At 50.7% G+C, this 25985-nt stretch overlaps 3 protein-coding genes across 4 annotated transcripts in view; 1 reads left to right on the forward strand and 2 right to left on the reverse strand.

The window, feature by feature from the left end:
- Eci1 (enoyl-CoA delta isomerase 1) overlaps window positions 1-8176 on the forward strand; it is a 19655-nt gene extending 11479 nt beyond the window's left edge. Inside the window, exons 4-7 of the mRNA XM_059270182.1 lie at window positions 4735-4881; window positions 6453-6574; window positions 6650-6828; window positions 7918-8176. Coding sequence (XP_059126165.1) covers window positions 4735-4881; window positions 6453-6574; window positions 6650-6828; window positions 7918-8084 — 615 coding nt within the window. The 3' untranslated portion in view covers window positions 8085-8176. The remainder of the gene's footprint in view (window positions 1-4734; window positions 4882-6452; window positions 6575-6649; window positions 6829-7917) is intronic.
- A 1118-nt stretch (window positions 8177-9294) lies between these two features.
- Window positions 9295-13061, reverse strand: Dnase1l2 (deoxyribonuclease 1 like 2). The gene is given in 6 exon segments (XM_059269186.1): window positions 9295-11039; window positions 11352-11603; window positions 11710-12004; window positions 12081-12164; window positions 12251-12339; window positions 12483-13061. Coding segments are annotated over 6 exon segments (927 nt in total). The 5' UTR covers window positions 12636-13061; the 3' UTR covers window positions 9295-10985.
- Window positions 13062-13647: 586 nt separating this feature from the next.
- Window positions 13648-25481, reverse strand: E4f1 (E4F transcription factor 1). 2 transcript variants are annotated; one of them, XM_059270184.1, is made up of 14 exons: window positions 25194-25481; window positions 21723-21874; window positions 19518-19629; window positions 17002-17195; window positions 16793-16913; window positions 16474-16626; window positions 16211-16377; window positions 15677-15886; window positions 15231-15336; window positions 14921-15138; window positions 14587-14785; window positions 14369-14511; window positions 14239-14301; window positions 13648-14162 (listed from the first exon to the last, which is right to left on the reverse strand). In XM_059270184.1, exons 1-14 carry the CDS (start codon window positions 25345-25347, stop codon window positions 13806-13808), a joined length of 2349 nt encoding a protein of 782 aa, XP_059126167.1. In that variant the 5' UTR covers window positions 25348-25481; the 3' UTR covers window positions 13648-13805. The 2 variants fall into 2 exon arrangements, with proteins under 2 accessions (XP_059126167.1, XP_059126166.1); XM_059270183.1 differs by having other exon boundaries at window positions 15231-15339; window positions 25194-25479.
- Between the last annotated feature and the right edge of the window lie 504 nt (window positions 25482-25985).

Here is a 25985-nt window from a genome sequence, read left to right on the forward strand (position 1 = left end):
CAAAAGTTCAGGCGGGAGCCTGGTGTGGTGGCGAGCACACCTTTGATCCCCGCACTCAGGAGACAGAGGCGAGCCTGGTCTTCAGACTGTATCTCCTTAATTCTTATGCTTATTATCATTGAAACTGTTAGTTTATTTGTTCAGCTCATGGCCTTGGCAGTTGTCCCACAGCTAATGTCACTGCAGGCCACCTTTTAACCTAGTTGTGGTGCTACAGTAGTATTAATAAGCATTAGCCCCCAACTGCCACAATTACATTCATCTTCTTATCCTGTAACTGTCCTAGAATTTGCTGTAGCCCTTATTCCAGCCTGTTTTTATCCTCCTAGTTAGTCTTTATGTATGTGATAACACACGCATACCACATGGTTAACCCAAGCCCAAGACCACTAACTGGAGCCCTCTCTGGCTGACCTCTGACCTCTGGCCTAGTAATATGATTCCATTTAAATTATCAGAGGGCTGAAGAGATGGCTCTGAGGTTAAGAGCACCAACTGTTTTTCCAAAGGACCTGGGTTCAATTCCCAGCACCCACATGGTAGCACACAACTGTCTGTAGCTCCAGTTCCAGGGGACCTGACACCCTCACACAGACATACATGCAGGCAAAGCACTAATGTTCATAAAAATAAATAAAATTGAAACTCTTTTATCTAACTGTCCTTAGGTCTTATAGCAAATACTCTTACCATATATCGATGATGTGACACACCAAGGCCACTGCACCCCTATTGTATGGAAAAGCCTTTATTATGGAACCATCCTATTTATTATAACTGAAGTCTCCCCAGCCCCACCCCACCCCTGCAGGGTTTTTCTGAACTTTTTTTTTTTTTTTTGGTTTGTTTTTCGAGACAGGGTTTCTCTGTATAGCTTTGGAGCCTTTCCTGGAACTTACTTTGTAGCCCAGGCTGGCCTCTGCCTCCCGAGTGCTGGGATTAAAGGCATGCACCACCACCGCCCGGCTTCTGAACTTTCTATCACTCCACCTTGTGTCTGCACATGACCTAGGAGGATGCTGACCACCTAGAGGAGTTGTTCCACTTAACACATTTGAAGTCCCCTACTTACTACATCAGTCCTTCTAGCATCAGGGATTTCAGTCCCATGAGCCCGCCATGGCTTAATAGAAGGAAAGTAAAGTCACATAAACCCAGCCTTCCTTAGTACAGTCATGTCAGGACTACACCATTCCCCGAGCCTCAGAACACTTTCAAACATTGGTTTGTTACTTCCAGCATTTGTCGTCATTTTCTTTTTGGGGGGGTTTTTTTTCCGAGACAGGGTTTCTCTGTGTTGTTTTGGTGCCTGCCCTGGATCTCGCTCTGTAGACCAGGCTGGCCTCGAACTCACAGAGATCCGTCTGCCTCTGCCTCCCAAGTGCTGGGATTAAAGGCATGCGCCACCACCGCCGCCGCCACCCAGCTTGTCATTTTCTTTGTGGTAATAATAGCTGGAGGCTTTGGAAACTCGTCAGCCTCCTTAATAGTCAGCACCTGATATGGCATTCCCCTGAAGTGTTTTACTGAATATTTTACTGAGAGGACCTTTGTTTGGAGGCAAAGGCTTCTCAATTGTAAAGATTACAGTGAAAGCTGTCAGTGAGATGAATGATCCTGTGGAGGATCCCACATTTCATGTGGTCTAAGTGTCTGGATAGTCAGAGCAGTGCTCTGGCATTCCTGAGAGCCCTAGAAAATGTTGAAGAAAAAATGTCATGTTTACTTCTACAAATATGATAAGAAATGAGCTTTTGATTATGTGTTGTCTAGAGTATACCCTGAAAAAGGTGGAAATCGGTGGACAGAACCAGTCGTAACAGTGAAGGCAGCTCGAATAGAGAAGACACGTGGACGTGAGCGGGAAGGATGATATCGGAGTGTTGGGAGAGAACAATTCCAGTGAGGCCCCTGTCTTAGGGTTTCTACTGCTGTGAGGAGACACCACAGCCGTGGAATTGCTTATAAAAGGAGAAACATTTAATTGGGTGTCTTACATTTTCACAGGTTTAGTCCATTATCATTATGGTGTAGCAAGGGGGCATGCAGGCAGACATGATGCTGGAGAAGGAGCTGAGAGTGCTACATCTTGACTTGCAGGCAACAGGAAGTGATCTGAGATACTGGGTGTGGCTTGAGCATATATGAGACCTCAAAGCCTGGCTCCACAGTGACACACTGCCTCCAACAAGACTACACCTACTCCACAAAGCCACACCTCAGATAGTGCCATTCCCTATGAGCTTATGGGGGCCGATTACGTTCAAACTTCCACAGCCCCCAACTGTAAATAGGAAAAGGAAATAGGGCTCATGGTATATCAGTAATGTTTCCCCTGTGAAGTGTAGCAAGTCAGCTGAAACTCTAGTTCGAGTAGCAATAATTGTGGCTGAAGTGAAATAAACTTGAGTGTGTACACCAAGGCCTACAGGGAGTATGTGATGAGCTCAGAAGAGAAATCCTAAGAAACAAATATATACCACAGCTCAAACTAGTCCTGTATATCCGAATGGTTCTTTTTTGCCTGAATAATAATGATATGGAAAATAATTCTGAAGCCTGGAAGGAATTAAAATGTAAACTTCTGATTGGCTAAAAAATCAGAAAAGATGTTGCTAGAAAATAGTTGCTTTCTCCAGCAGAATCAAAGAAAATTGTGTTTAAGTTTCGGGGAATTAAGAGTACAGAAATTCCTGCAGCAGGGGCTGGGAGGGAAAGGGAAAGGGCTGCTGTAATTAGGACAGATCGCATGGATAACGGGGATTGATACTGTGTTATGGCTGGTGGTTTTATATTGACGATGGTAGTAATAAAGTCAATTGCACCCAGGATAGATGAAGCGCCAGCTGAATGAAGGGAGGAAGTAGATCTGCGGATGTTCCTGTGCGGGCTGGACTTCCAGCTAATGGAGGGTAAACAGTTCAGCCGCTTCCTGCTCCTGCTTCCACTGTTGATGCCAGGAGGAGGGATGAAGGAGGAAGTCAAAAGCTTGTGTTGCTTATTCGTGGGAATAAACATTAGACTTCCTACATAGGCCTTATTCACAGACACTAGAGGTAAGAATTGGAATGTGACTTAAGAGGCCACAGTTCAGCAACAAGTGTATTGTCTTCCCAGATCACAGAAATGGGCTGACTCAGAACCCTTCAAATCTATTTGGTATGACCAGTGGGAGTACTTTAGTTTATCTTTCTTCACACAAAATCTGCCTCTGGAGGCTAGAGAGGTGGCACACGCCTTTAATCCCAGCACTCGGGAGGCAGAGCCAGGTGAATCTCTGTGAGTTCGAGGCCAGCCTGGTTACAAAGCAAGATCCAGGACAGGCACCAAAACTACACAGAGAAACCCTGTCTCAAAAAAACAAAGAAATAAATAAATAAAAGAGCACTGGCTGCTCTTATAGAGGACCTGGGTTCAGTTCCCAGCACCCACAAGGGGACTCATAACCATCTGTAACTACAGTTCCAGGGCATTGGACACTCTCTTCTGGCCTCTGCAGGCACCAGGCCCATGCAGACAAAACACTCAAACACATAAAACAAATAAAAATTTCAAAATAAAACCTAAATCTGCCGCTGCCTTCCAAGTGCTGGGATTACAGACATTCGGCACTAAGACCAAGTTTTCTGTGCTCCTGTTGTTGTTATTCCATGTGACCATTGTCCTCTCAGCCTTGTCCCTCTGCCATCTCTACCCAGTGTGGAGATGACCCACAGGTCCACTGTACACAGTGTCATTAGAAGCATCTGAATAGGCCATGCATAGTGGCCTTTATCTTTAATTTAATTAACTCTTAAATCCCAGCACTTGGAAGGCAGAGGCAGGAGGATCTCTATGAGTTTGAGGCTAGCCTGGTCTACAGAGTGAGTTCCAGGACAGCCAGAGCTACACAGTGAGACCCTGGGGGTTGGGGGAGCATCTGAATCTAGCATAGTTGTCTCGGTTACATTACAGAAGAGGGATGCATTTCATAAAAACACAAAATGAGATCAACCCACAAGTATTGTGCATCATCAGTTCCTGTCCAAGAAAAATGTACTCAGCTGCACTGTGACTCCAAGGTCCCAGAGGATGGATGTGTGTCTGTGTCCACTCCCTCACCTCTTGACAGGAGGTGCTGTTGGGCAAACAAACATCTAGTTCTTGCTGGAGTAGGTGCTGCCCTGCACCAAGTCTACCACCCATGAACTCGGGCCTGACTAAGAAACCATGCAGAGGGGAAATCCTAAGTGGATTTTTTTACCTGGAACTCCTGAGCCACTTCCCAGGATTTGGTGCTGACCCTGGCACGTGGCTCTCCTTACTGCTTTCCTTATAGCCCACTGGCTCTTCCTCCACCTGTGCTGTCCTCACACCTGCTCTGGTGGCTGTGTCAGACCTGAGGCATCCAACTGAGGACCCACATGTGTGGCTATGCAGTTCTTCTAGATCTTTCTAGACGTGCCCCAGCACTTTCTGCCCTTGCTTGACCTTGGGAGGTAGAACAGAACATGTGCTTGGATTACAGAACCAAGGACAGAGAGGTGTGCTCAATGTCAGACAGCCTGGTACATATGTGTCTCCGAGCAGTACCCACCCTTACCTGTTTGGTCCTTTCTAGTTTGAAGCTAGAAAATCCCAGAAAGTAGCGTCAGTCCAGGGGAGGGTCCAAGCTATGTCCTTGACACCCTCGGTTCTAGATTCCTTGGAAGCAGCATCTTACTGGCAGAGCATGACCTTGGCTTCTCCCGGCAGGACCGGCCGGGTGTTTTCTCAGCTGGCCTGGACTTGATGGAGATGTATGGCCAGAACCCAGCCCACTACGCTGAATACTGGAAGGCTGTGCAGGAGCTGTGGCTGAGGCTTTACCTGTCCAACCTGATCTTAGTGGCTGCCATCAATGTGAGTGCCCCCACCCACACCCCCACACCCACAGTTCCCAAGGGCCTGCCTAGAAGCAGGGGATACTTAAGACTCTGACATTCCTGGGCCAGACAGATAGAGCAGAAAAAATTTGGGGGGACCAGGGCCTGGCTGGCTGGAATGAGCCCTGAGCAGATCGACACTTTGGAAGTGATATTTTGATCTGACCTTGGAAAGTAGAGAAAAGGGGCTCAACTTCTAAAAGCAGGGTTTCTGTGGAGTGGTGGTGGTGCACACCTTTAATCAGCCAACCTGGTCTACAAAGCAAGTTCCAGGACAGCCAGGGCTACACAGGAAACTCTGTCTCGGGGGAAAAAAACAAAAAATGAGAAGAAAAAAAGCAGGGTTCTCTGAGGGGATAGCTCTAAGGATCAGAGCCATGGGAGCTAAAAGGAAGGATTGAAGAGAGAAAGTGAGGTGACAGTGTACAGCCTGGAGATGAGACACTGATAACCTGTCTTGGTATGGGGCATTAGGGTGCATGCAATGTGGACACTGCCATTTGGGAATTCCCAGGCTTCCTGGTAGGCCTGGCTGCCAGGTGTGGTAACAGCTCTGTCTAAATACTTATTTTTGAACATTAGCATCAGATAAAATCTACAAAAGGAGAGCCAGCTTCCTGTCCTAAGAGTCCTTTTTGGCCCCTAAAAGCTAAAGATTCACATGCCAAGGCCTTTGAGCCCATGGGCAAAACTTGAGGCTTTTAAGACCTCAGCTGCTGATCCCTGGGTGGACAGTCTCGGTTTATATACCTATCCGGCATACTTGGCCCAGGTGCCAGTGCAGTGCCAAGAGCTCATGCCCACCCTCAGCCCTTGGAAGCTTGGGCATCCTCTGCTCTCTCTAAGGAATATTACTGGGAATTGGAGCGCCTATATGTGGTGATATTTTGTAGTCTAGTAAAACTTGCCTGAAGATCAGAGGACAGAGCCAGCCACAGAGTTAAACATAGAGGCCAGGCAGTGGTGGCACACACCTTTAATCCTAGTACTGAGAGGCAGAGATCCATCTAGATCTCTGTGAGTTCAAGGCCACACTGTACTACATGAGATTCATCCAGTCTAGGAGAGAAACAGAGCCAGGCAGTGGTGGCACACACCTTTTATCCTAGTACACAGGAGGCAGAGATCCATCTGGATCTCTCTGAGTTCAAGGCCACACTGTACTACATGAGATTCATCCAGTCTAGGAGAGAAACAGAGCCAGGCAGTGGTGGCACACACCTTTAACCCTAGTATTTGGGAAGCACACACGCCATTAATCCCAGTACTAGGAAGGTTGAGATAGGAAGTGAAATGGGTGCATGGAGAAAGGCATATAAGGCATGAGGAGACAGGAACCAGAGGCCCTTTCAGCTGAGGACTCAGGCTTTCAGTCTGAGGATTCATGGAAACAGGCTCTTCTCTTTTCGACTGAGGAGTTGGCGAGGTGAGAAGTGGCTGTGGCTTGTTTCCTCTGGTCTTTCAGCATTTACCCCAATATCTGGCTCCGGGTTTTTATTTAGGATTCGGACAACACCTACAGACCAAGTCTCTTGCTTCCCTCTTCAGGGTGCCTCTCCAGCTGGAGGCTGCCTCATGGCTCTTACCTGTGACTACCGGATTATGGCTGACAACCCCAAGTATACCATAGGATTGAATGAGAGCCTGCTGGGCATTGTTGCCCCCTTCTGGTAAGACAAGGCACTGCATGCATACTCAACAACATCCAGCCCCTAGCACAGAATTGAAGGATGTCTTCATTCCAGGTTAAAAGACAACTTCGTGAACACCATCGGGCACCGAGCAGCAGAGCGTGCCCTTCAGCTGGGGATGCTCTTCCCACCATCAGAGGCCCTCAAGCTGGGTGCGGTGGATGAGGTGGTGCCTGAGGACCAGGTACACAGCAAGGCTCGCTCAGTGATGGCCCAGTGGTTGGCCATTCCAGGTGAGGAGCAAGCAGCAGGCAGCTTTGGGGCAAATAAGATGGACCACCTTTCCCGTTCTGGTGATCCATCCTCATGAAACCAAAAGCTCTCACAAGTCGGGGTCTGTGAAAGTGGGCTGTTTCCGTGATGCTGTGGAGCAGGGGAGCTTCACAGGTCATGAGATTGCTGTTGAGCAGGACTCTTACAGGAGCAGGGGAGCTGTCAGGAACACAGCTGTGCCTGTGAAACTGCAGGCACACCAAGACTTTTTGGTGTTTGACCTTTTTAAGCAGGGTCACTGTGTAGCTAAGACTTCCCTGAACCAACCTACTTGCCCCAGGTCTTCAAATTTGGAATCCCCCTGCCTCTACTTCTCCAATGTTGAGATACAAGCATGTAACACCAGTTAAGACACTAAAGCTTTAATGTCATGTATTTCCCAAATGCTACAGAGTATCCTTTTGAATTTCCCTAAAAAGAGCCATCTGGGCGGACCTCCTTGGAGCCCTCTTCTCTTATGAAGCCAATAGCCAGTCCCTACATGCACAAGCAAGTATTTACTGATATGGAAAATGTGGTCAATAATACAATTCAACAAAAATGACATGTTGGTTATTTGAGGTGCTGGAGATGGAACTCGACCTTGTGCACATGCTCTACCACTGACCTGTGTGCCCAGCCCTAACGATGACATAAAAAACAAATTTTAAGAGGCAGACATAATGGCATGTGCCTATAGTCCTAGCACTCAGGACTAAAAATGAAGACCTACAAGTCAAAGACCACTCTGGGCTACAGAGAGACAGTCCCAGCAACAGCAATAACAAAAGCTCTTGCAGTACCCTCCTGTTGGCTCCTACATTTTATTTGTTGGTTTGTTTAGACAGGGTGTTCATTTCAGGCTGGCCTTGAACTTGCTGTCCTGCCTTAGCTGCCCAAATGCTAAGATACCCAGCTTTCTCTGTGATTTCCTAAACTCTAGGAGAGTCTCTGTTTCAATGCTTGAAGAAAGTATTGTGCTCACCACACTATCATGAGAGTTGGTAAAAAGCAAGGCATGGCCCCACATCTCTGAAGGTGAGACTCACAGGTAACCCCATTTTCTTTAGACCACTCTCGGCAATTGACCAAGAGCATGATGAGAAAGCCCACGGCAGACAACCTGATCAAGCAGCGGGAGGCTGACATCCAGAATTTCGTCAGCTTCATCTCCCGAGACTCTATCCAGAAGTCCCTGAGCATGTACCTGGAAAAGCTGAAGCAGAAGAAGGGCTAAAGCAAGGCTCTCCCACAGTGTTTGGTCACATGTGCCTTCTGGGGACCCACGGGTCCCAAGGATTAAAAACAAGGTATTTTTTAACTTAAAAATTCTCTTTGCTTTTGTGTTCCTGACCTTAAAATGTCCTGTTCCGGGACGGAGAGGTGGCTCGGTGGTTAAGGCCACCAGCTGCTCTTGCAGAGGACCCAGGTTCAATTCCCAGCACCCACATGGTGGCTCACAACCCTTTGTCACTCCAGTTCCAAAGGATCTGATACCCTCTCTGCTCTGAGGGTACTGGGTGCACGTGGTGCACATACACATATGCAGGCAAAGTACCTACACACATTTCACTTTTATATATATACACACACACACATATCTATACACACACATATATATCTATACACACACACACACACACATATATCTATACACACACATATATATCTATACACACACATATATCTATACACACACATATCTATACACACACATATATATATCTATACACACACACATATATATCTATACACACACATATATCTATACACACACACATATATCTATACACACACACATATATATCTATACACACACACATATATATCTATACACACACACACATATATCTATACACACACACACATATATCTATACACACACACATATATCTATACACACACATATATCTATACACACACATATATATATCTATACACACATATATCTATACACACACACATATATATCTATACACACACACATATATCTGTACACACACATATATATCTGTACACACACATATATCTATACACACACACATATATATCTATACACACACATATATCTATACACACACACATATATCTATACACACACACACATATATATATATATCTATACACACACACACATATATATATACACACACACACACATATACAGTCCTGTTAGCTGGGGGGATAGGTCTGTCAGTATTGTGCTCACCATGCTACCATGAGAGCATGGTAAAAAGCACGGCATGGTGGATACACTTGTAATGCAGTACTGGATAGACAGGATCAGGCAGATCCCTGGATTCTCTGGCCAGCCAGTCTACCCTAATTAGTAAGTACCAGTGAGATACCTTGTCTCAAAACAAGGTAGATACCCCCTTGACCCCTGGCTTACACAAATGTACACACTCATACAAAGAAGCTGTTCCTTGAAGCCTATGGTCCTACGACCCCAACCACAAGCACCTTTCTGCTTGGTGAGCACAAAAGTCACTCTGGACGCTCTAAGGTCACGCTGCATGCCCATCTTAAAGAATTGTGAACAATGCCTGCAGGTTAGCCTAACCCTGGCCTTTATTGACTGTCTTTTTGGAACCTTTAAGGCCAGACAGTCTCTGTCCTCAGTTACCCACCAGGACCTCCAGAGGAAATGCTTCTGGCCACATACATTTTCATTGTGAAGGAGTGGACAGAGGAGCCTGAGGAACAGGATGTGGAGAATAATGATAAAGGTTGCTTCCTTCCTTCCCCTGAACACCGCCATTCCTGCCCCAGACAGGGTCTCATGTCCCCAAGGTGACTTTCACCCTGTTTAGTTGAGGATTGTCTTAAGTCCCCAAATCTCCTGCCCTCACCTTCTGAGTGCTGGATTACTGACGTGCACCACCACCACTGGCTTCTGTGGTGCTGGGGATCGAACCCACGGCTTCAGACACGCTAGACTAGCACTCTACCAACTGAGCTGCATCCCTAGCCCAGTATTGCTGATTCAGTGGCAAGATCCTGAATGTTACCATAGATTTGGCAAGAACCAGACTTGTAGGTTGAGCATGCAGCTTGATTGAACACCTACCTAGTATGCTCTAGGCCCTTGGTTCAATTCCCAGAAATGCCAAATAAACAGAACCAAACTTTTCTAATTTGTCACAAGGGATTTTTTTCCATGTGATTCAGACCCATTTCTCTAATGCCACTAAAGATGTGTTATGGACCTTGGGACACAAAGATGAGAAGGTTTAACAACCGGAAACCTCATGAGAGCCTTGTGTCCACAGAGCGATTTCCTGCTCCTAATGTGATGGCCCACCCAAGCATAAAACCTCCATCCTCCCAAGGCCTTGCCCAGCCCAGGACTTTAGGGAAAAAGCTACAGAAGACACCTTTGAAGGGTACAGGCTCTGGGAAGGACTTTAGTGCCAAGCAATTGCTCTTGTCTTGCTGGGGTTCCTTCCCAGAAAGTCCCAGAAGAGCTCGCTCACTGAGGGAGGGTGGGGGTGCAGCCTCCCTTGCTTCTTACAGTGAAGCCTCTGCTTCAGATGAGTGTTTTAGGATTCCTGAAGGCAGAATGAGCACACCTGCTCTGAAGTCCAGTAGGGTCCAGAAAGCCATTACTACCTAAACTGCTCTTGGGGTTACGGTTCATGGAAGCATCTGAAGTTTGCACAAAGGAAGTAAGGAGAGGGAGCTGACATGGTCTAGAGGTGGCCACTTCCTACCAGGCTGTGAAATGGACAAGCTAAGCCATCCAGTTCCCTGAGAGCAATGGAAACACAGATACTGGGCATTAAGACCAAGTTTTGCAGCCTAGGGACAGAGGTCTCAGAAAGCACAGAGGCCTCATCCAATCTGTGGGTAGTCCTGGCAAGAGCAGCTTGTTTATTAAGCATGCAGCTATGTTCTTGATGCTGCTCTGGTACCTTTCGTGGGTACTCCCCACAGCAGCCCTGTGAGGTAGGTGATACCAGCACAGATGAGGAAATGGGCTTGAAGTAATCCTGTGATGTGGCCATAGCCATTGTCCACACCAGCTGGCCCTGCCCTGTGTTCTCAATGGGTGGGTGGCCTGCCACCCAGCGATCCATTATGGGGCCATTCCTTGTGGCCGGAGTCTGCAGGTGGTATATCCTGGAGGCCTTAGCTGTCAGTGAGACTTGAAGGTCACTTCCACAGGAAAATGGTCGCTGATGGCAAGAGCCTGGAAGGAGAGGGGCAGAGCCTCAGCAGTTATGCAGAGCAGCATGTCCCTTAGCGGTCTCCACCTGAGAAGGGGGGTGGTGAAGCCTGGGTGGCCACCCCTGGGCCTCATAGTGCCCCCATGTGACAAAGAACAGAAATCCACCAACAGTCCCCCCCGGGCCCCTGGCACTCTAGGGACCCTTGGCTACAATTGCCTTTGCCAGAGGGAGCAGCAGAGCAAACTCAAGTGTTTCTATGAGCCCTCTCCCGAGCGAGCGGGCGGGCTAGCGTATCTCTGGATCCATCTTTACTCGCCCTCCCCCACACTCACCTGGGTCTGATCCAGGCCAAATTCCTCCTGAAAGTTGTGCACAGAGGCTGACTGGGGCTTCAGGCTCCTGCGCAGGTGGGCCCCGCTCACGACAATCCGGTCGTAGGCACAGTCCGAGTTTCCCACCGTGGTGTCCGCGCTGTCTGGGATGAGCCACTTAAACACCTCACTGCTGCGCAGGCGGATCGACCCCCAGTCTTGTGCCTTTACGTACTTGCAATCGGCATTAAAGTCACCCAGAAACAGCATGTCCTGTGGGCAAGCACAGCAGGTAAATCTTAGCAGTGCTCAGGGGTCCAGACCTCTGAGCACACCTTTAGTGTTCCGGGACGTGAGTTGGGGGGTGGGGGTTGCCTACATCGGTGTTCCACTTGTCAATCACATCAAGGTACACATCGTAGAGGGCATCGATCTCTGCCACCGCCTGGTGTGGTGCTGCATGCAGGGGGATCAACACTAGCTCCTTGGCGGCTGTGGAAGGTCAGAGTATGAGAGTCAAGGAGGGGAGGGCCTGGCAGAGGGAGGTCTGGGAAAGGACAATATCAACCTCACCAGAGCTAGGAGCTGAAAATTTGACCACAAAAGGCTCCCGACTGAAGGCATCCTCTGGGTCTGGATACTGGTATGTGCTCACAACTGACACTTCGTCTTTCCTGGGAACAGAGGACCAAGTTGTCTGTGGAGCTGGTCACCTCTGCCCATGTCCCCTCCCTTCACCCCACCCCTCACCTGTAGACAAACAGATACATTTCCTTGTATTGGTCGCGTCCGAGTGGCTTGCTGCTCACAAAACTGTATTCATGCTTGGATATTCTGTGAAGAGATAGGCCAGTCCCTGGTCAAGGTGCCAGACAAGCTTGTCACTGTGGCTGGGGTTGTAGTGCCGGGCCCTGTCACACCTGTTAATTTGCTCCATGAGCAAGGACACCGCACTCAGGTCTGGGTCTCGTACCTCCTGCACCAGGGCGATGTCATAACCAGCCAGGATCTGAAGAAGAACCCACAGATGCGCTGTCCCAATCAGCCTAATTGCCCAGAGCCTAGCTCCTGGTGCCGTCTGCTCCCACCTCCTAAGCCCTTCCGTCCTCCTCCCATCCTCCTCCCATCCTCCTCCACCCCTGCTGGGCTCACCTGTGCTATGACACTGCCGCAGTCTGCGTCTGACACTTTGTTGTCACCAAAGCTCTGGATGTTGAAGGCTCCAATGCGCAGTGCTGTGGCCCCCATGGCCCCCATGGCCCCCAGTGCCCAAAGTGCTGTCAGCAAGGCCCAGGGCCAACCCATGGCAAAGCAGAAAGCCTGGGGACAGGAATGTCCCAGAGTAACACCAGATCAGAGCTTCTCTGTAACCAACTAGGTCTGGTATCCATATTGACCTGCATTCCTACATTCTCCATGTTTCTTCAGAGTATGTGTATGTGGGGGAGAGAGCATGATGATCTCTCATTGCAAGGATGGAAGGATTCTGTCCCCACCCAGCCTCCAGCCCAGCCCTCAGACTTACCTGGGCTGTAAATAAGGTAGTGTCCTGAGTCAGTGAGATTCAGTCCAGACTGAGGGCCTCTGTGGCCCAAGATGAACTGCAGTCTTGGACCTAAGGTAACTCTGATTCCAAAGCACCTACAGGTATTTGAAGCCCTGGACCAGGAAGGGGCTGGACTACAATGGGAACCGCCCCTTCCATGGAGTGGATTCCAGAACTGGCTCCCATTCCAGAGACCCAAGAGGGCAAGAGATGGTAAACCAATATGCTAAACCAATTCCACTGACTTAGAATCATGGCAGAAATCCCTGGGAGCCCCCTGGAGGAATCTCAACACTACAATAAGGGACATCAATGCCCACAGCCAGCCTCTCGTTGTCTCCACCTCTCCAGAAACTAGATGGCCCAGCATAAGGCACCTTGAGTGGCATCCCATCAGGGAAACAGGCATGTGAATCAGCAAAGATCAGCCCTAGCCTGCTCTGTCCATCACAGAGGAAAGCATCAGCTACTCAGGCTGATCCAAGGTCCCAGGTCTTTAGACCAACCCCCTAACCCCTGGCAGTCCTAGATCTCGTAGGTGAGAAGGAACACTCACACCTGTAAAAGCTGGAGTCACGGATCCTGCTAGGTAGGGCAGCATCAAGAGGCTGTCTGTCAACATGCCAGAGACACCCACGCGCCTTGAGGCGCCACCAGGGCTGGAAGCCAAGTGTGGCTAGAGGGTGGCCTGAGCAGGCAGGTGTGTCCAGAGGGTACCTATGAAGGCAGTGGTACCCGCCCAGAGGCTGCCTCAACTTCAACATCACAAGCTGCAGGTTTTCATGTTTTATTGTAAAGCAAAAACAAAACAAAATACTACATATTCACATTCTTATCTCCTTTGGGTGCCTGGACTTCAATGTCTTCTGACCAGGCAGGTGTGGGCAGGCACTCAGGGTCCTCACTCTACCACAGTAGAGGCCCTCAAGCTATACGATGACTGTCTGCACCTCAAGTTGGCCCTCTGGTGAAGCAATGACCAGCTCTCCTCCATGTTCAAGGATCTCTATGTCCTCTGAGGACACCATTGTCACAGTGGCCTGTTCAGTACTGTTTGGACCTGCGCGGGCTGTGAGCACTGTGCCCTCACTGATTGCTGAAGCCAGTGTCATGGCCACCTGCTCAGTCAGACTCTCAGGAGTAGCAATGGTGATTGTGTCAGCAGCAGCCGCTTCTGAGCCCAGGGCCGCCTCCTGGTCCATGGTCACGTTCTGCACGATGATCTGGTGCCCGGCACCAGCCTGGTGTACGATCTGCTGTACCACCTTCATGATGTGACTGTCCACCTGCAGGGACCACGGTGCAGCTGGAGAGGCTGCTCAGCAGCCCGAGGACCCTCCCATGCCTCACCCAGACCCTCACCTCCGTCTGGGTGCCCTCAATGATCTCAGTGGCTTCACTGGTCTCCGTGTCATCTGCAGTAGCCTGGAAAGTCACTTAGGTCAGCTCGGGCTGTCCTGAGTCCAGGCCTGCCCACCAGCCCTGTACCCACCTCAATAATGTACTCTTGGGTGTCAGCTACCACAGACGAGAACTCCACCAGCACGGTGTGGGGGTCTTCTGCAAGCACGGTGGCAGCTGCAGAGGGGCTCTCCTCGGCTACCAGCAACTCCTCCACCTCCAGCAGGCAACCCCCTGCCGACAGGGAAGCTCAGCTCAGTCAGGGCCAGCTGACCCCAGCCCTCACCCTCCTGCCACTGCGGCCCAGACCTTTGGTGCGCAGGTGCCGGTTGAGTGTGCCATGCTCCGCGAAGCCACGGCCACACTTGTAGCACTTGAAAGGCTTCTCGCCCGTGTGGTGCCTCACGTGCCGCACCAGTGAGCCCTTCTCCCGGAAGCCTCGGCTGCAGAACTGGCACACGTGGGGCTTCTCTTCCAGATGTGTCCGGAAGTGCACCTGCTGGGCATTCTGGGGAGACCCTTCTGTGACATCCTGCTCCCAACCACGGTCCCCCCACGGTCTAGGCTAGAAGGGTGTGACGGACAGAGCCAGGCCCCCAGTTAGACAAGGGAGGGCACAAGGATTCCAGGACCAAAGGCCTACCTTGGTTTTGTAACGCTTGCCACACTGGGGACAAGGAAAAGGCCGCTCGTCTGAGTGGACGCGCCGGTGGCCCCGCACATGCGCAATGGTCTTGTACAGCTTCCCACAGTCTCCACAGCGGAAGCGGCGCTCGTGCACGTGCACCTCCTGGTGCTTCTTGAGCAGGTAGGCTTTGGGGAAGGCCTTGCCACACTGCGTGCAGGTGAACGGCCTGGGCCCTGAAGCCACACCCGATGTTAGATCGTTGTCACCACCCACAAGCCCACCAGTTGCCAGCTCACAGGCCGCCCCCCACCTCCCTGCTACCCACCTATATGATCTCTCTTATGAGCCTCCAAGGTGGCTGCTGTTGGGAAAGTCTCACTGCACTGAGGGCACGGGTGTGTCCTAGGCACCGCTGAAGCTTCGCTGGCCACCTGCTGGGGGACCACAGACCAACCTCTAGCACCTACTGTGAGCTATGCTCCGAAGTGCCAAAACCAAGCGGCAGCCCTCTTCTCTCTCGGCCTTAGGTAAGGAAATGAATGGAGGACAGGGCTACAGCAGAAAACAATGCTACTTTCCGAGCTGGCACAGTAGTGCATGTCTGTAATTCCAGCGCTCAGTAGAAGCAGGAGGATCAAGAATTGAAGGCAACACTGGCTCCATAGTAAACTTGGGACACCCTAGGTTACATGTGTAAACCTGAATGCATGAGGAGGTGGCGGACCCTGGCTCAACCTCACCAGAAGGGTCATGCCAAGAACAGAAACCTACTGTCTCTATCTGTTCCACCTCCAGCAGTGGCAGTTCTGGGGGTCCCTCTCCCAGGGACTGGGGGCTGGACCCAGAGGGAGGAGCTGGCTCCAGAGTACTCTCCTCCCCAGCAACCCGCTCGAGGACGATGCCAGAATTCTGCATGGCCTGATGTAGCAGGTTCTCACGGCTGTTCTCACTGGAACAGGGAAGCTCCTCAGGGTCTGGGGACTGTAAGGGAGGTAGAGGGAAAGAAGGAAGGAAGGAGGCCTGCCAGGCAGCCCAGCACAGGGTACCCATTCTCACCCATTCCATATGGCAGACTCATGACAGGCCCATCCTTGGAGCCCCATGGTGCACTGCCAGCTGCCTCTGTTCTGAGTAAATTCCATCCCACTCTCCCTAGACTTCACCTCACTCCATGGCAGCTTCCCTGCCTTGGCATGCTATCTACTAAGGAGTTCTCCTCACCACCCGATGTGCTTCCCAGGGTGGGCGTGAGGTGTCTGTCCTGGGCCTGCTGAAGGCAGTTTCGGAACCCAGCCTGGCACCTACCTCAGGAGTCAGGGCTTTCATGCCCAAGGGAAGCTCCTGCATCTGAACATGGACTTCATGGATGACAGTGCCCTTGGCATCTGTCACCAGGTGAATCACAGGTGATGTCTCCATGGGTTCTCCTGCCACTGATGACGTAACTGTCCCCACAGTGGAGGCACTGGACCCTTTAAGGCAGAGTTCAATGACTCCCTGAAGAGCCTGAAAGCCAGTTTTGGCAACACCTGTCCCAGGAACTCAGGCAGCCCCCCCACCAAGCTGACCTGCAGGCACTTCCTCTTTGCCCACAACTGTGTCCTTGCTCATGCTGAAGCGGATCTTTTCTGTGCACGGAGTGAGAGATTTAAGGTGCCGAGTCAGTGCGCCGGACTCCCTGAAGCTCTTTCCACACTTGGCACATTTATAAGGGCGCTCATCTGTGAAAGGACAAGCAGCCCCCAGTGGGTGGACAATGTCCTGCACTGAAAGGACTCCAGGCCTGGAGCCCCTGTCTCTTCATCCAGAAGGACACGGGCCAGCTGCAGGGTGCCCCCGAGCCAGTCAGCAGGCTACTTAGTGTAGTTCTAGCCCCAATTCACTCACCAGTGTGCCGCCTGTGGTGCCGGATGAGCGAGCCCTTGGTCCGAAAGGAGGCACCACAGAGCTTGCACTCGTGGTCCTTACGGCTGCTGTGCGTTACCATGTGGGCCTTGAGGATGCTGCCCTGTAGGGGAGGGGCAGTAAGGCTCAAGGCACCTCACTGGATAGGAGTAGGCAGGGGAGCCAACGGGCCCTTGGCCCCAGGGGCTCACCGTTTTGAAGGTCTTGTGACATAGCACGCACACGTAGCGGCCTTCCTTGTTCACCAGCAGCTTGACTTGGGCCTGCTCGCCCTCCCCAATAAGCCCAAGTTCCTGATGGTTAGGACTGCCTGGAGCCTCTGCCATCTCGCCATCCCCTGGCTCTGCCTCAGCAGCCACAATGACCTCTTTGATGTGCCCACTTCCTGAGGAGAGGCAAGTTAACATAAGCCTCGAGACCTATCACTACTACAGGCCCTGCCCATAGGGATCCCTCCACAGGAATCCACGGGAAGCCACAGAACTGTCTAGCCCACACACCACCCCAGCCCTAGGGCCTAGAACCCGGATCCACTCTGCACTGAGGGAAATCTATGTATCAGTTATTAGAGGCAGCCTGACATGTGGATAGACCACCCTCAATTCAGTAGAGCTGCCTAAAGCTCAGGGCCCCCGACTGTGCCCAATATGGATACTCTCCCTGAGGAGACATCCAGTCCCCTAAACCAAGAGACACGGGGTCTTCTAACAGGATGCCCAGGTAAACGGGCAGTAGACATCCTAGTTCAGCTCCCTGCATTTTTTCTGCTGGATGCTCCAGTCCCAGTATAAAGGAAAGATAATTCTGGGTCCTGCCCGTTGGCTTGGGCTGCCAGTAGGTAGGCAGGCAGGCCTAGCCAGATCCCTGCCTAGAACTGACTGATAAACTAGACACCTGAGATGGCTGGAGAAAAGGAAGTCAGGTTTTTGCACTTCTCACAGGACGCTGAGGAATCTGACAATGTGCAAAGCCATACTATAAACATACTTCACATTTTCTACTCACAAAAGTGATGAGTGGGAACTAGCTGTGAAACTATTTCTTAGAAACCATCTCCATCCAGCTGGTCTTGTTTTGACAAGCCATTCTCTCAAAACAGAATGAATGAGCACCATGACTCAGAAACAATTAAGGGCATTTCTCACCCGTGCTCCAGTCCAGTGCCCCAAAACTACCTTCCCAAAGGACAGAGCCTGATGGGCGAGGAATACAAGTCCACCAGCCCAAGAGGAAACTAGACCAGATGCAAAAACCCTAGAGCTGCTACAGCCACCCCAAGCAGGCCTGCAGACCAGCCCACCTCCCTCACTGCCCTTTCTTTACCCAGGCCATCAGCAACACTGGTGACCCCTGACTCCCCTCCCCTTGATTCTACGAAGGGTACAGGAGAAGCAGAGGGTCCTTGAAGAAAGGACTGTTGTGCTAAGCAAAAGCTTTAAACTACTGGAGGCTGGGAGTGGGTGGAAAAGGACCCAGCTGGCAGAGCCTAGCTATACACCAGAACCCAGTGAACTTGTTTTCCCAAATAACACCTCCCACCACAGAAACTAAACTCTGTGCCAGGGCAGAAGCATGGCCCCACCCCCACATGACAACATTCCTAAGTCTGACTGGCAAGGGGTGAGTCTCCCTGTTGCAGAAACATTGAGAAGGCAGTGGAAACTCAGGCAGGTGTCCAGATGCCTCCTTGGGAAGGGTAATGTGCTCAGAGGCTCCCTTCCCAAGCCCAAGGTTGGCTTTGTCAACAGATCCTCCTTCTTCCTGCCCCAGTTGATTCTCATAGCTTCTCAAGGTCAAGTTCTATCCATTGTCCCAATCACTTCCTGTCCACCTGCCTATTTACCCATCTGCCTTGGTCCCTGCAGGGCAATGATCATCCCTTTCCCAACATCCATCCACACTGGACTCAATCCAATCATCCTTCAATGGCTTTTGAACACTCAGCCAATCATCCCTTTCCTGAACTCAGTCCCTGGCTCCCTTCCTGTTCAAGCCCAGAATGCCCTTTGACTGCCCCCTGGATACTCGGCAGTCTCCAATTAATGAGCACTTGACCCAACCTAGGCCTCTCAGTAGCCCCTCTTCCCCTGCACATCAGTGAGTCAACTGAAAGCATCAGCCATCCAAGAGGCTTGGCGTTATATGCTCATAAAAAGAATCAAGGCAACACTCCACGCTAGTGTAAACAAGCAGAGGTATAAAACCCAAGGTCAAGCCGCAAGTCAGGGCCAGCTGAAGCATCAGCAACACCCTGTCACCCCACTGACCCTCCAAAAGCAACTGCTGGGGCAAGGGGCCATGTTGGGGCACACTGATGGGTGCTGCCTAGGGGCAGGAAGGATGAATTGGGGTGGCGGAGAAGTGGAGAAGATGATAATAAGGACAGGGACAGAAACAGCCTGCAAAAGCACAGAAGAGGGACAAGTTCATGGTGGTCCACAGACTGAAGATTCCCAAATGCTTCCAAGTACTCCAGGGCAGTAAGGAATGTCCTGGCTCCCCTTCCTCAGAGAGCATAATGGCTACTGACCCTCCTCCTGAAGGCCTGCCCAGAGGAAGGCTCACCCAAGGCGTGAACCACTCTGTGGACAGGCCTTGCTCTTGGAAGAGTGGAGGATGTGCGCTATGGAGACCCCCAGCCCTGACTACAATCAGCCATCAAGTCACTGCCTCAGAGTCGAGGGTGACCCATGGACAACCGGCTTACCAACAAGGTCAGGAGCATGGTTGATGTCTGCTGCCAGAGAGGTGGCCTCTACCACGATGTGGGCCACAGTGATGGGCTCCTCTGGACCTCCCTCTGCTGCAGATGGCACCACCTATCAATGGGGCCAAAAGACAAATGAGATGCGTCTGTGGGTTCCAGAATCGACAGAGAACTGCCTTCTGTGGAAGAAGGGGACTTGGGAAACACAGGCCTGGTCCATGTCCTACAGGAAAGCTAGGGGTAGGGGCGCTCCTCTTCCCTCCAAGGAACATGGCTCTAAGCCTGACTCACAGCTGTGTGTGTGTGTAGGGGGGCTCTCCTCTTCCCTCCAAGGAACATGGCTCTAAGCCTGACTCACAGCTGTTGGGGGGAGGGGAGGGGCTCTCCTCTTCCCTCCAAGGAACATGGCTCTAAGCCTGACTCACAGCTGTTGGGGGGGCGGGGCGGGGTGGGGGGGCTCTCCTCTTCCCTCCAAGGAACATGGCTCTAAACCTGACCCACAGCCTGGCCCCAGAGTCAGGATTAGCTCCATCAGTCTACTGCCTCTGACCACCACGGCCTGGACACAGATCAGAGAGCGTATACAGCAAGGGACTCATAGCAGGCATGAAGCTGGGCTAGCTACAGGAGTGAGGGCACAGTGCCCACACACAGTTCAGCCAGCTGGTCAGAAGAAAGGACCCCAGGGCTGTGGGACAGACCTTCCTGGAGGGCACTCAGTGAGGGGTAAGTAATAAGTGCCAGGCTGGAAAGTTAATCCCTTTCTAATGTCGCCTGAACAATTCCCTGCTGGTAGCCTGAGGCTACTGACTTTTCCTAGAGCAGTGGTTCTCAACCTTCCTAATGCTGCGACCCTTTAATACTGTTCCTCATGTTGTGTGACCCCCCAACCATCAATTATTTTCCTTGACTGTAATCTTGCTATTGTTATGAATCATAATGTAAGTATCTGTGTTTTCTCATGGTCTTAGGTGACCCCTGTAAGAAGGATGTTTGATAACTCAAAGGGGTCACCACTCATAGGTTAAGAACCACTGTCTAGGGGCTGGAGAGATGGCTCAGTGGTTAAGAGCACTGACTGCTCTTCCAGAGGTCCTGAGTTCAATTCCCAGCAACCACATGATGGCTCACAACCATTTGTAATGAGATCTGGTACCCTCTTCTGGCCTGCAGTCATACATGCTGTATACATAATAAATAAATAAATCTAAAAAAAAAAAAACCCACATCTTTAAAAAAAAAAAAAAAAAAGAACCACTGTCTAGAGCAAAGGTACTAGAGACTGAACCTCTGTGCAGGTTAAGTAAACATTCCACTACTGAGCTATATTCCTAGACCTCTTGTCATTCATTAATAAACACATAAAAGATGTATTTATTTTTATTTTATGCACATGAGTGTTTTGCTTATATGTATACCACATGCATGCCTAGCACCCACAGAGGCTGGGAAAAGGGCATCAGAATCCCCATAACTGGAGTAACAGATGGTTATGAGACACGATACAGGTGCTGGGAATTGAACCTGAGTCCTTTTCAACGAGCAGCAAGTGCTCTTAACCACTGAGCCATCTCTCCAGCCTCCTTTAAAATGTTATTTTGAGTCTAAGTCATCTAAGGTAGCCCAAGCTGGCCTTGAACTTGAAATCCTTCTGCCTGAGCCTCCTCTATAGCTGGGATTACAGGCCTATATTACCAAGCTTGGCCACAGCCTCTTCTAAATTCTACCCACTGATGGGAATGCTGTCTATGTGACAGCATTTAGGAGGACTATGTGAGCACATCCCAGAGCACATCACTAGGATTCAATCAAGTGGGCCATCTTCATATAGGTCCCAGGACACAGTAGGCCCTACTTCAACAGATCCCTGAGAACCATGTGTACAGGACAGGGGATAAGGACAAAAAACAAAAGTTGCCATGATCTCTTAAGCTAAGATACCCCCTCAGACACAAGAAATGAAGGACCCCCGCCCCAAACTATGTAGGCTGCTGAAGTCGAGCTACCCCAAGCCATCCAAAGCACCACTCCACTCCACTCCTGGTGGTACAGCTTGGTCTTCCCTCACCCACAGCCATGTCTGCCTTCTAACTGGCCACATGTCATAAAGCAGGTGTTCAGGCTGCCCAAACCACTGTTGCCTCTTCCTTCTGGGAGATGAGCCAAACTAGAGGAGTGTGGACGGGAGCAGCTGGTAGGGCTTACCTCTTGGCCCAGCAGTGCAGTGGCAGCAGGGGTGGTGGGCAGGGCCTCTTGAGGGGCCCGGTGGCAGGTCTTCTGAATCTTGTGCTGGACAAAGTCTTCCAAGGCAGTGAACTCCACCTGGCAGCGGCCACATCTATGCACGTCATCCTCATCTGCAATAAGACTCATGTCAAGGGGATTGGGGGCAATCAGGGCCTCATCCAGCTTCCCTTCAAGGCTGAGACGATACCCAAGGATGGCACCAAAACCAGAGCTGGTAGGCCTGCTCACCTGGGAGCTGCTGAGGACATACTGGAGTACATTCAGGTCTGGGGAACCCTAAGGTCTAACCTCATCCTTTAGAGGTCTACAGAAGCAAGGCCTAATAGGGAGACCAGCATTTTGCACAGGTTTATCCTGACCACGAGTTTATCCTGCAAGGGCAAACTGAAGCTGTCATATCCAAAGTCCCTTACACTCCAGAGCTGGGGAGAGAGGGGCTGGGAGACATAGGAGCTCACCTAAGCAAGTTTGGGGACAGCAGAAGACCCAGATTTATGAATTACTGGGGAGCTGAGGATGTAGCTCAGTGGTAGAACACTTGCCTAGCATGCATAAGACCCCAGAATCTGGAAAAAAAAAATTGAGGACTGCGCTGATTTAATGTGTAGGCATCTCAATTGCCATCTCAAAGTTATCTCCACATCTTGAGAAAGATGAAATGGGTTAATGAGCTATGTATATCTATCTAGAGCACAACAGGGGCTCAGATGGATGTGCACAGAGCTCTAGCTTATAGGCCAGCTTTTTAAAAATAGCAGGAGCAGAACAGCAGGAACCCTCACCCCGACCAATCTTACTATTTTGTGCATCTGTGTATATGGTACTGAAAATGAGCCTTGAACATGCTAAGCAAGCATTCTGATGCTACACTGGTCCCCATTGGGTAGCATCCTGCTCCAGAGTATACTCCAAAGATAAAGCGGTCCAGAGTGGTTACTCATCCCAGATACTGCATCTGGGTCCCTCAGCACCATTGCACCCTTTCCTGGACCTGCAGGAGTTACATGATGAGCATATAAGAATTGTTTTTCTTTTTCCCTTCTTTCCCCACCCCCTCTTTCTCTCTCTCTCTGAAACAGGGTCTCTCTACACAGCCCTGACTGTCCTAGAACTCACTATTTAGAACCAAGCTAGCTTCGAACTCAGAGATCTACCTGCCTCTGCCTCCCCAGTGCTGGTGTGAACCACCACTCCCAGCTGCCATTTTCCTTTTCTTTCAGATTCGTTTTTTACTTCAAGTGTGGGTGCTTCACCTGAATGTATGTGCATTATATGTGTGCCACCACCACCCAGCTGCAACAAGCACTCTTAACCACTGAGCCTTCCTTTCAGCTCAGCACCTAAGAATTTAATCAAATCATTCTAGAACCCTGAGGAAAGGTATGACTAAGTCCATCCTAAAAAAATTACTAAGGTTCAAGGTCACTCATCTGAACCAGCCAGACTCAGCTTCCAAAACAGTCTGCTAGTTTCCACTGTCTTATACTCAGCCCCACATCAAAGTCAAACCCAGCCTGGTACAAGGGAGGAGTAAAGTCAATGACAAATTAACCACCAAATAAAAGGGCAAACCCAAGCTGTGACTGGCACACAGGCACCTGTAAGAGGGTGGTGCCCTCCACATGGCTCACAGGCACAAACCAAGCACTCAAGTGCCTACCATCCTCTGACCCCTCTCATTTACAGGCTGACTCAGCACCAAGATATTGCTACTGGCCGGGCAGTGGTGGCACATGCCTTTTATCCCAGCACTCAGATATCTATGAGTTCGAGGCCAGCCTGATCTACGGAGCAAGTTCCAGGACAGCCAGGGCTACACAGAGAAACCCTGTCTAGAAAAACAAAAGATATTGTTACTGGAAGAGCCCATGACCCACCAGAAAAGGACACACCTCGCCCATTTTACAATGATAAGAGGCCATAGCCAGAGTGGTTCTCAGCATGTGGGTCGCAACCCCACTGGTGTTAGTGATCAGATATTTACATTACAATTCATAACAGCAGCAAAACTACAATTGTGAAGTAGCAATGAAATAATTTCTTTTGTTTGTTTTTCAAGACAGGATTCCTGTGTAGCCCCGGCTGTCCTGGAACTCCCTCTGTAGCCCAGCTGGCCTCAAACTCACAGAGTTCTGCCTGCCTCTGCCCCCTGAGTGCTGGGATTAAAGGTGTGTGCCACCATTGCCAGGTGAAAGGAAATAATCTTATGGTGGGGGTCACCACAACATGAGGAACTATATTAAAGGGTCAAAGGGTCACAGCATTAGGAAGGTTGAGAATCACTGCTATAAACAAACCAAAGAATCTACAAGCCAGCTGTGGTGGCTTATGCCTTTAATCCCAGCACTAGGGAGGCAGAGGCAGGAGGATCTCTAAGAGTATGAGGCCAGCCTGGTCTACAGGTGAGTTCCAGGACAATGAAGGCTGCTACACACACACACACACACACACACACACACACACACACACACACAAAAAAAAAAACCTATCTCAAAACCCAATACAACAGAAGGAATCTCTAAAGAGATCCTTCTGAGGCTGTAACTGACCCTTTTCAAGCTGGAATAAGGGAGAAAAAAAAAATTACAGCGAGAATGAATCCTGAGGGGATAAAGAGCAGCACCCTTATAACAATATTATTTGCCAAACCACTTCCTGTCTGATCACATCTACAGCTCCGTGGAACTAACTCAGGGTAGACACTTGAACCACCTCTGAAAGATACCAGTACCCAGAGAAGTAATCCTTAGTGTACCCAACACAGCCTTCGGCATAGACGTGCTTTTAACTCTTTACCATCCTCCTAGAGAAATTAAAGCGCTTAGGAGGAGTTACACAGTCATGGCTCCAATCTGATCCCTGACAAGAACGAGATGAGTGACCCAACCATTTTACAATCCTTGAACCTCAATTATCCCTATCTCTGAAGTGAAGAGTAATTATAATAGTTCGCCTTTCGAGGTTGGTTTAAGGAATGGTAAAAGCCCATACAGCGGGAGTGTTCTGCACATTCCTGGAGTCGTTGCTCCACCCTGTAGTGGAGACCCAGGTCGTCAGTGGGGCGGTGCCGCCTCCCCATGTCAGGTCCCTAATCCCTTTCTGACAGGGCCCTCCGGTCCCGCCCTCAGTCTCCAGCTCCTGCCGGGCCAAGCAAGGCCCCGGTGGCAAAGGAGGGGACGCAGGGCTGGTGAGCGCTGAAGAGGTTCGAGAGATGTTTGGCCCGTTCTACCCCAAGGGGCTGAAGAAATGGGGGTCCCTGCGAACCCCTGGCCCTGGGCCCAGCGGGTTGGAGGGGGCCCGCGGGAAGCCCGTGAGAGTTGTGAAGGTTTGCAGACACTCGAGAAGCCTGGATCCTGGCGAGTCTGTACACCGCAGCCCGGGCAGAGCCGCCCGCACCCCGGCCGCACCAGGCTTCTGTAGCCTCGTTACCTTCCTCGCTGAAGGGCGCTGGGAGGCCAAGGAAGCCGCCGGAGGACAAGGCCGCCGCCGCCGCAACCCCGCCCTCGCCCGCTTCACGCCCGGCTTCGGCCCGGGCTTCTGCCGTATGAGCGGCCGTCACCCGCACTGCCATCGCGCCCTCCATGTCGCAACGCGCCACAGGAAGATGGCGGATTTACGACCATGTCGTCATAACAACGGGCCGCACCGAAGTCTGCGTGTAGTACAGACAGGGGGCGGGACCAGGATGAGTTTGACAGACGGGCAAAGAGGGCGGGGACTGCAGGTTGTGGCCTAGAGCTTCAGCAGAAGTGGAGCCTGGCTCTCAGAGCCGCAAGGGCCGGAGGTGATTGAGGGCGGAAGTGGGCGTGGCTTGCCGTGTTGCGTTGGCCGGACTTAGCTGCGGGTGAGCTATCCGTGGGCTAAAGAATCTGACCACTCTCCCTCTCTCCTCCCCTCCTTTTTTAAAAATGTGAATGGATACTTTGTCTGCATGTATGTCTGTGCACCATGTGCATGCCAGAAGAGGGCGTCTGATTTCCTGGAACTGGAATTACAAAGGAGTTACATGTAGGAGTTGAGAATTGAACCTAGGTCCTCTGGCTAAGAGCCTGTGCATTCTTAGCCGCTGTGCCATCTCTCCAGCCCAGAGAATCTGAACTCTTCAGGGTCGCTACCCAGCACACCGTCCTGGCTCCGACCAGGGTTGCAATGTCAGAATTCCCTGATGATTACCCTGGTCATGAGAAGAGATCTCCAGTTGGAGATGGTTCGTGTGCCCCT

This window comes from Peromyscus eremicus, chromosome 8a (genome assembly GCF_949786415.1).
Source record: "Peromyscus eremicus chromosome 8a, PerEre_H2_v1, whole genome shotgun sequence".
Taxonomy (NCBI): domain Eukaryota; kingdom Metazoa; phylum Chordata; class Mammalia; order Rodentia; family Cricetidae; genus Peromyscus; species Peromyscus eremicus.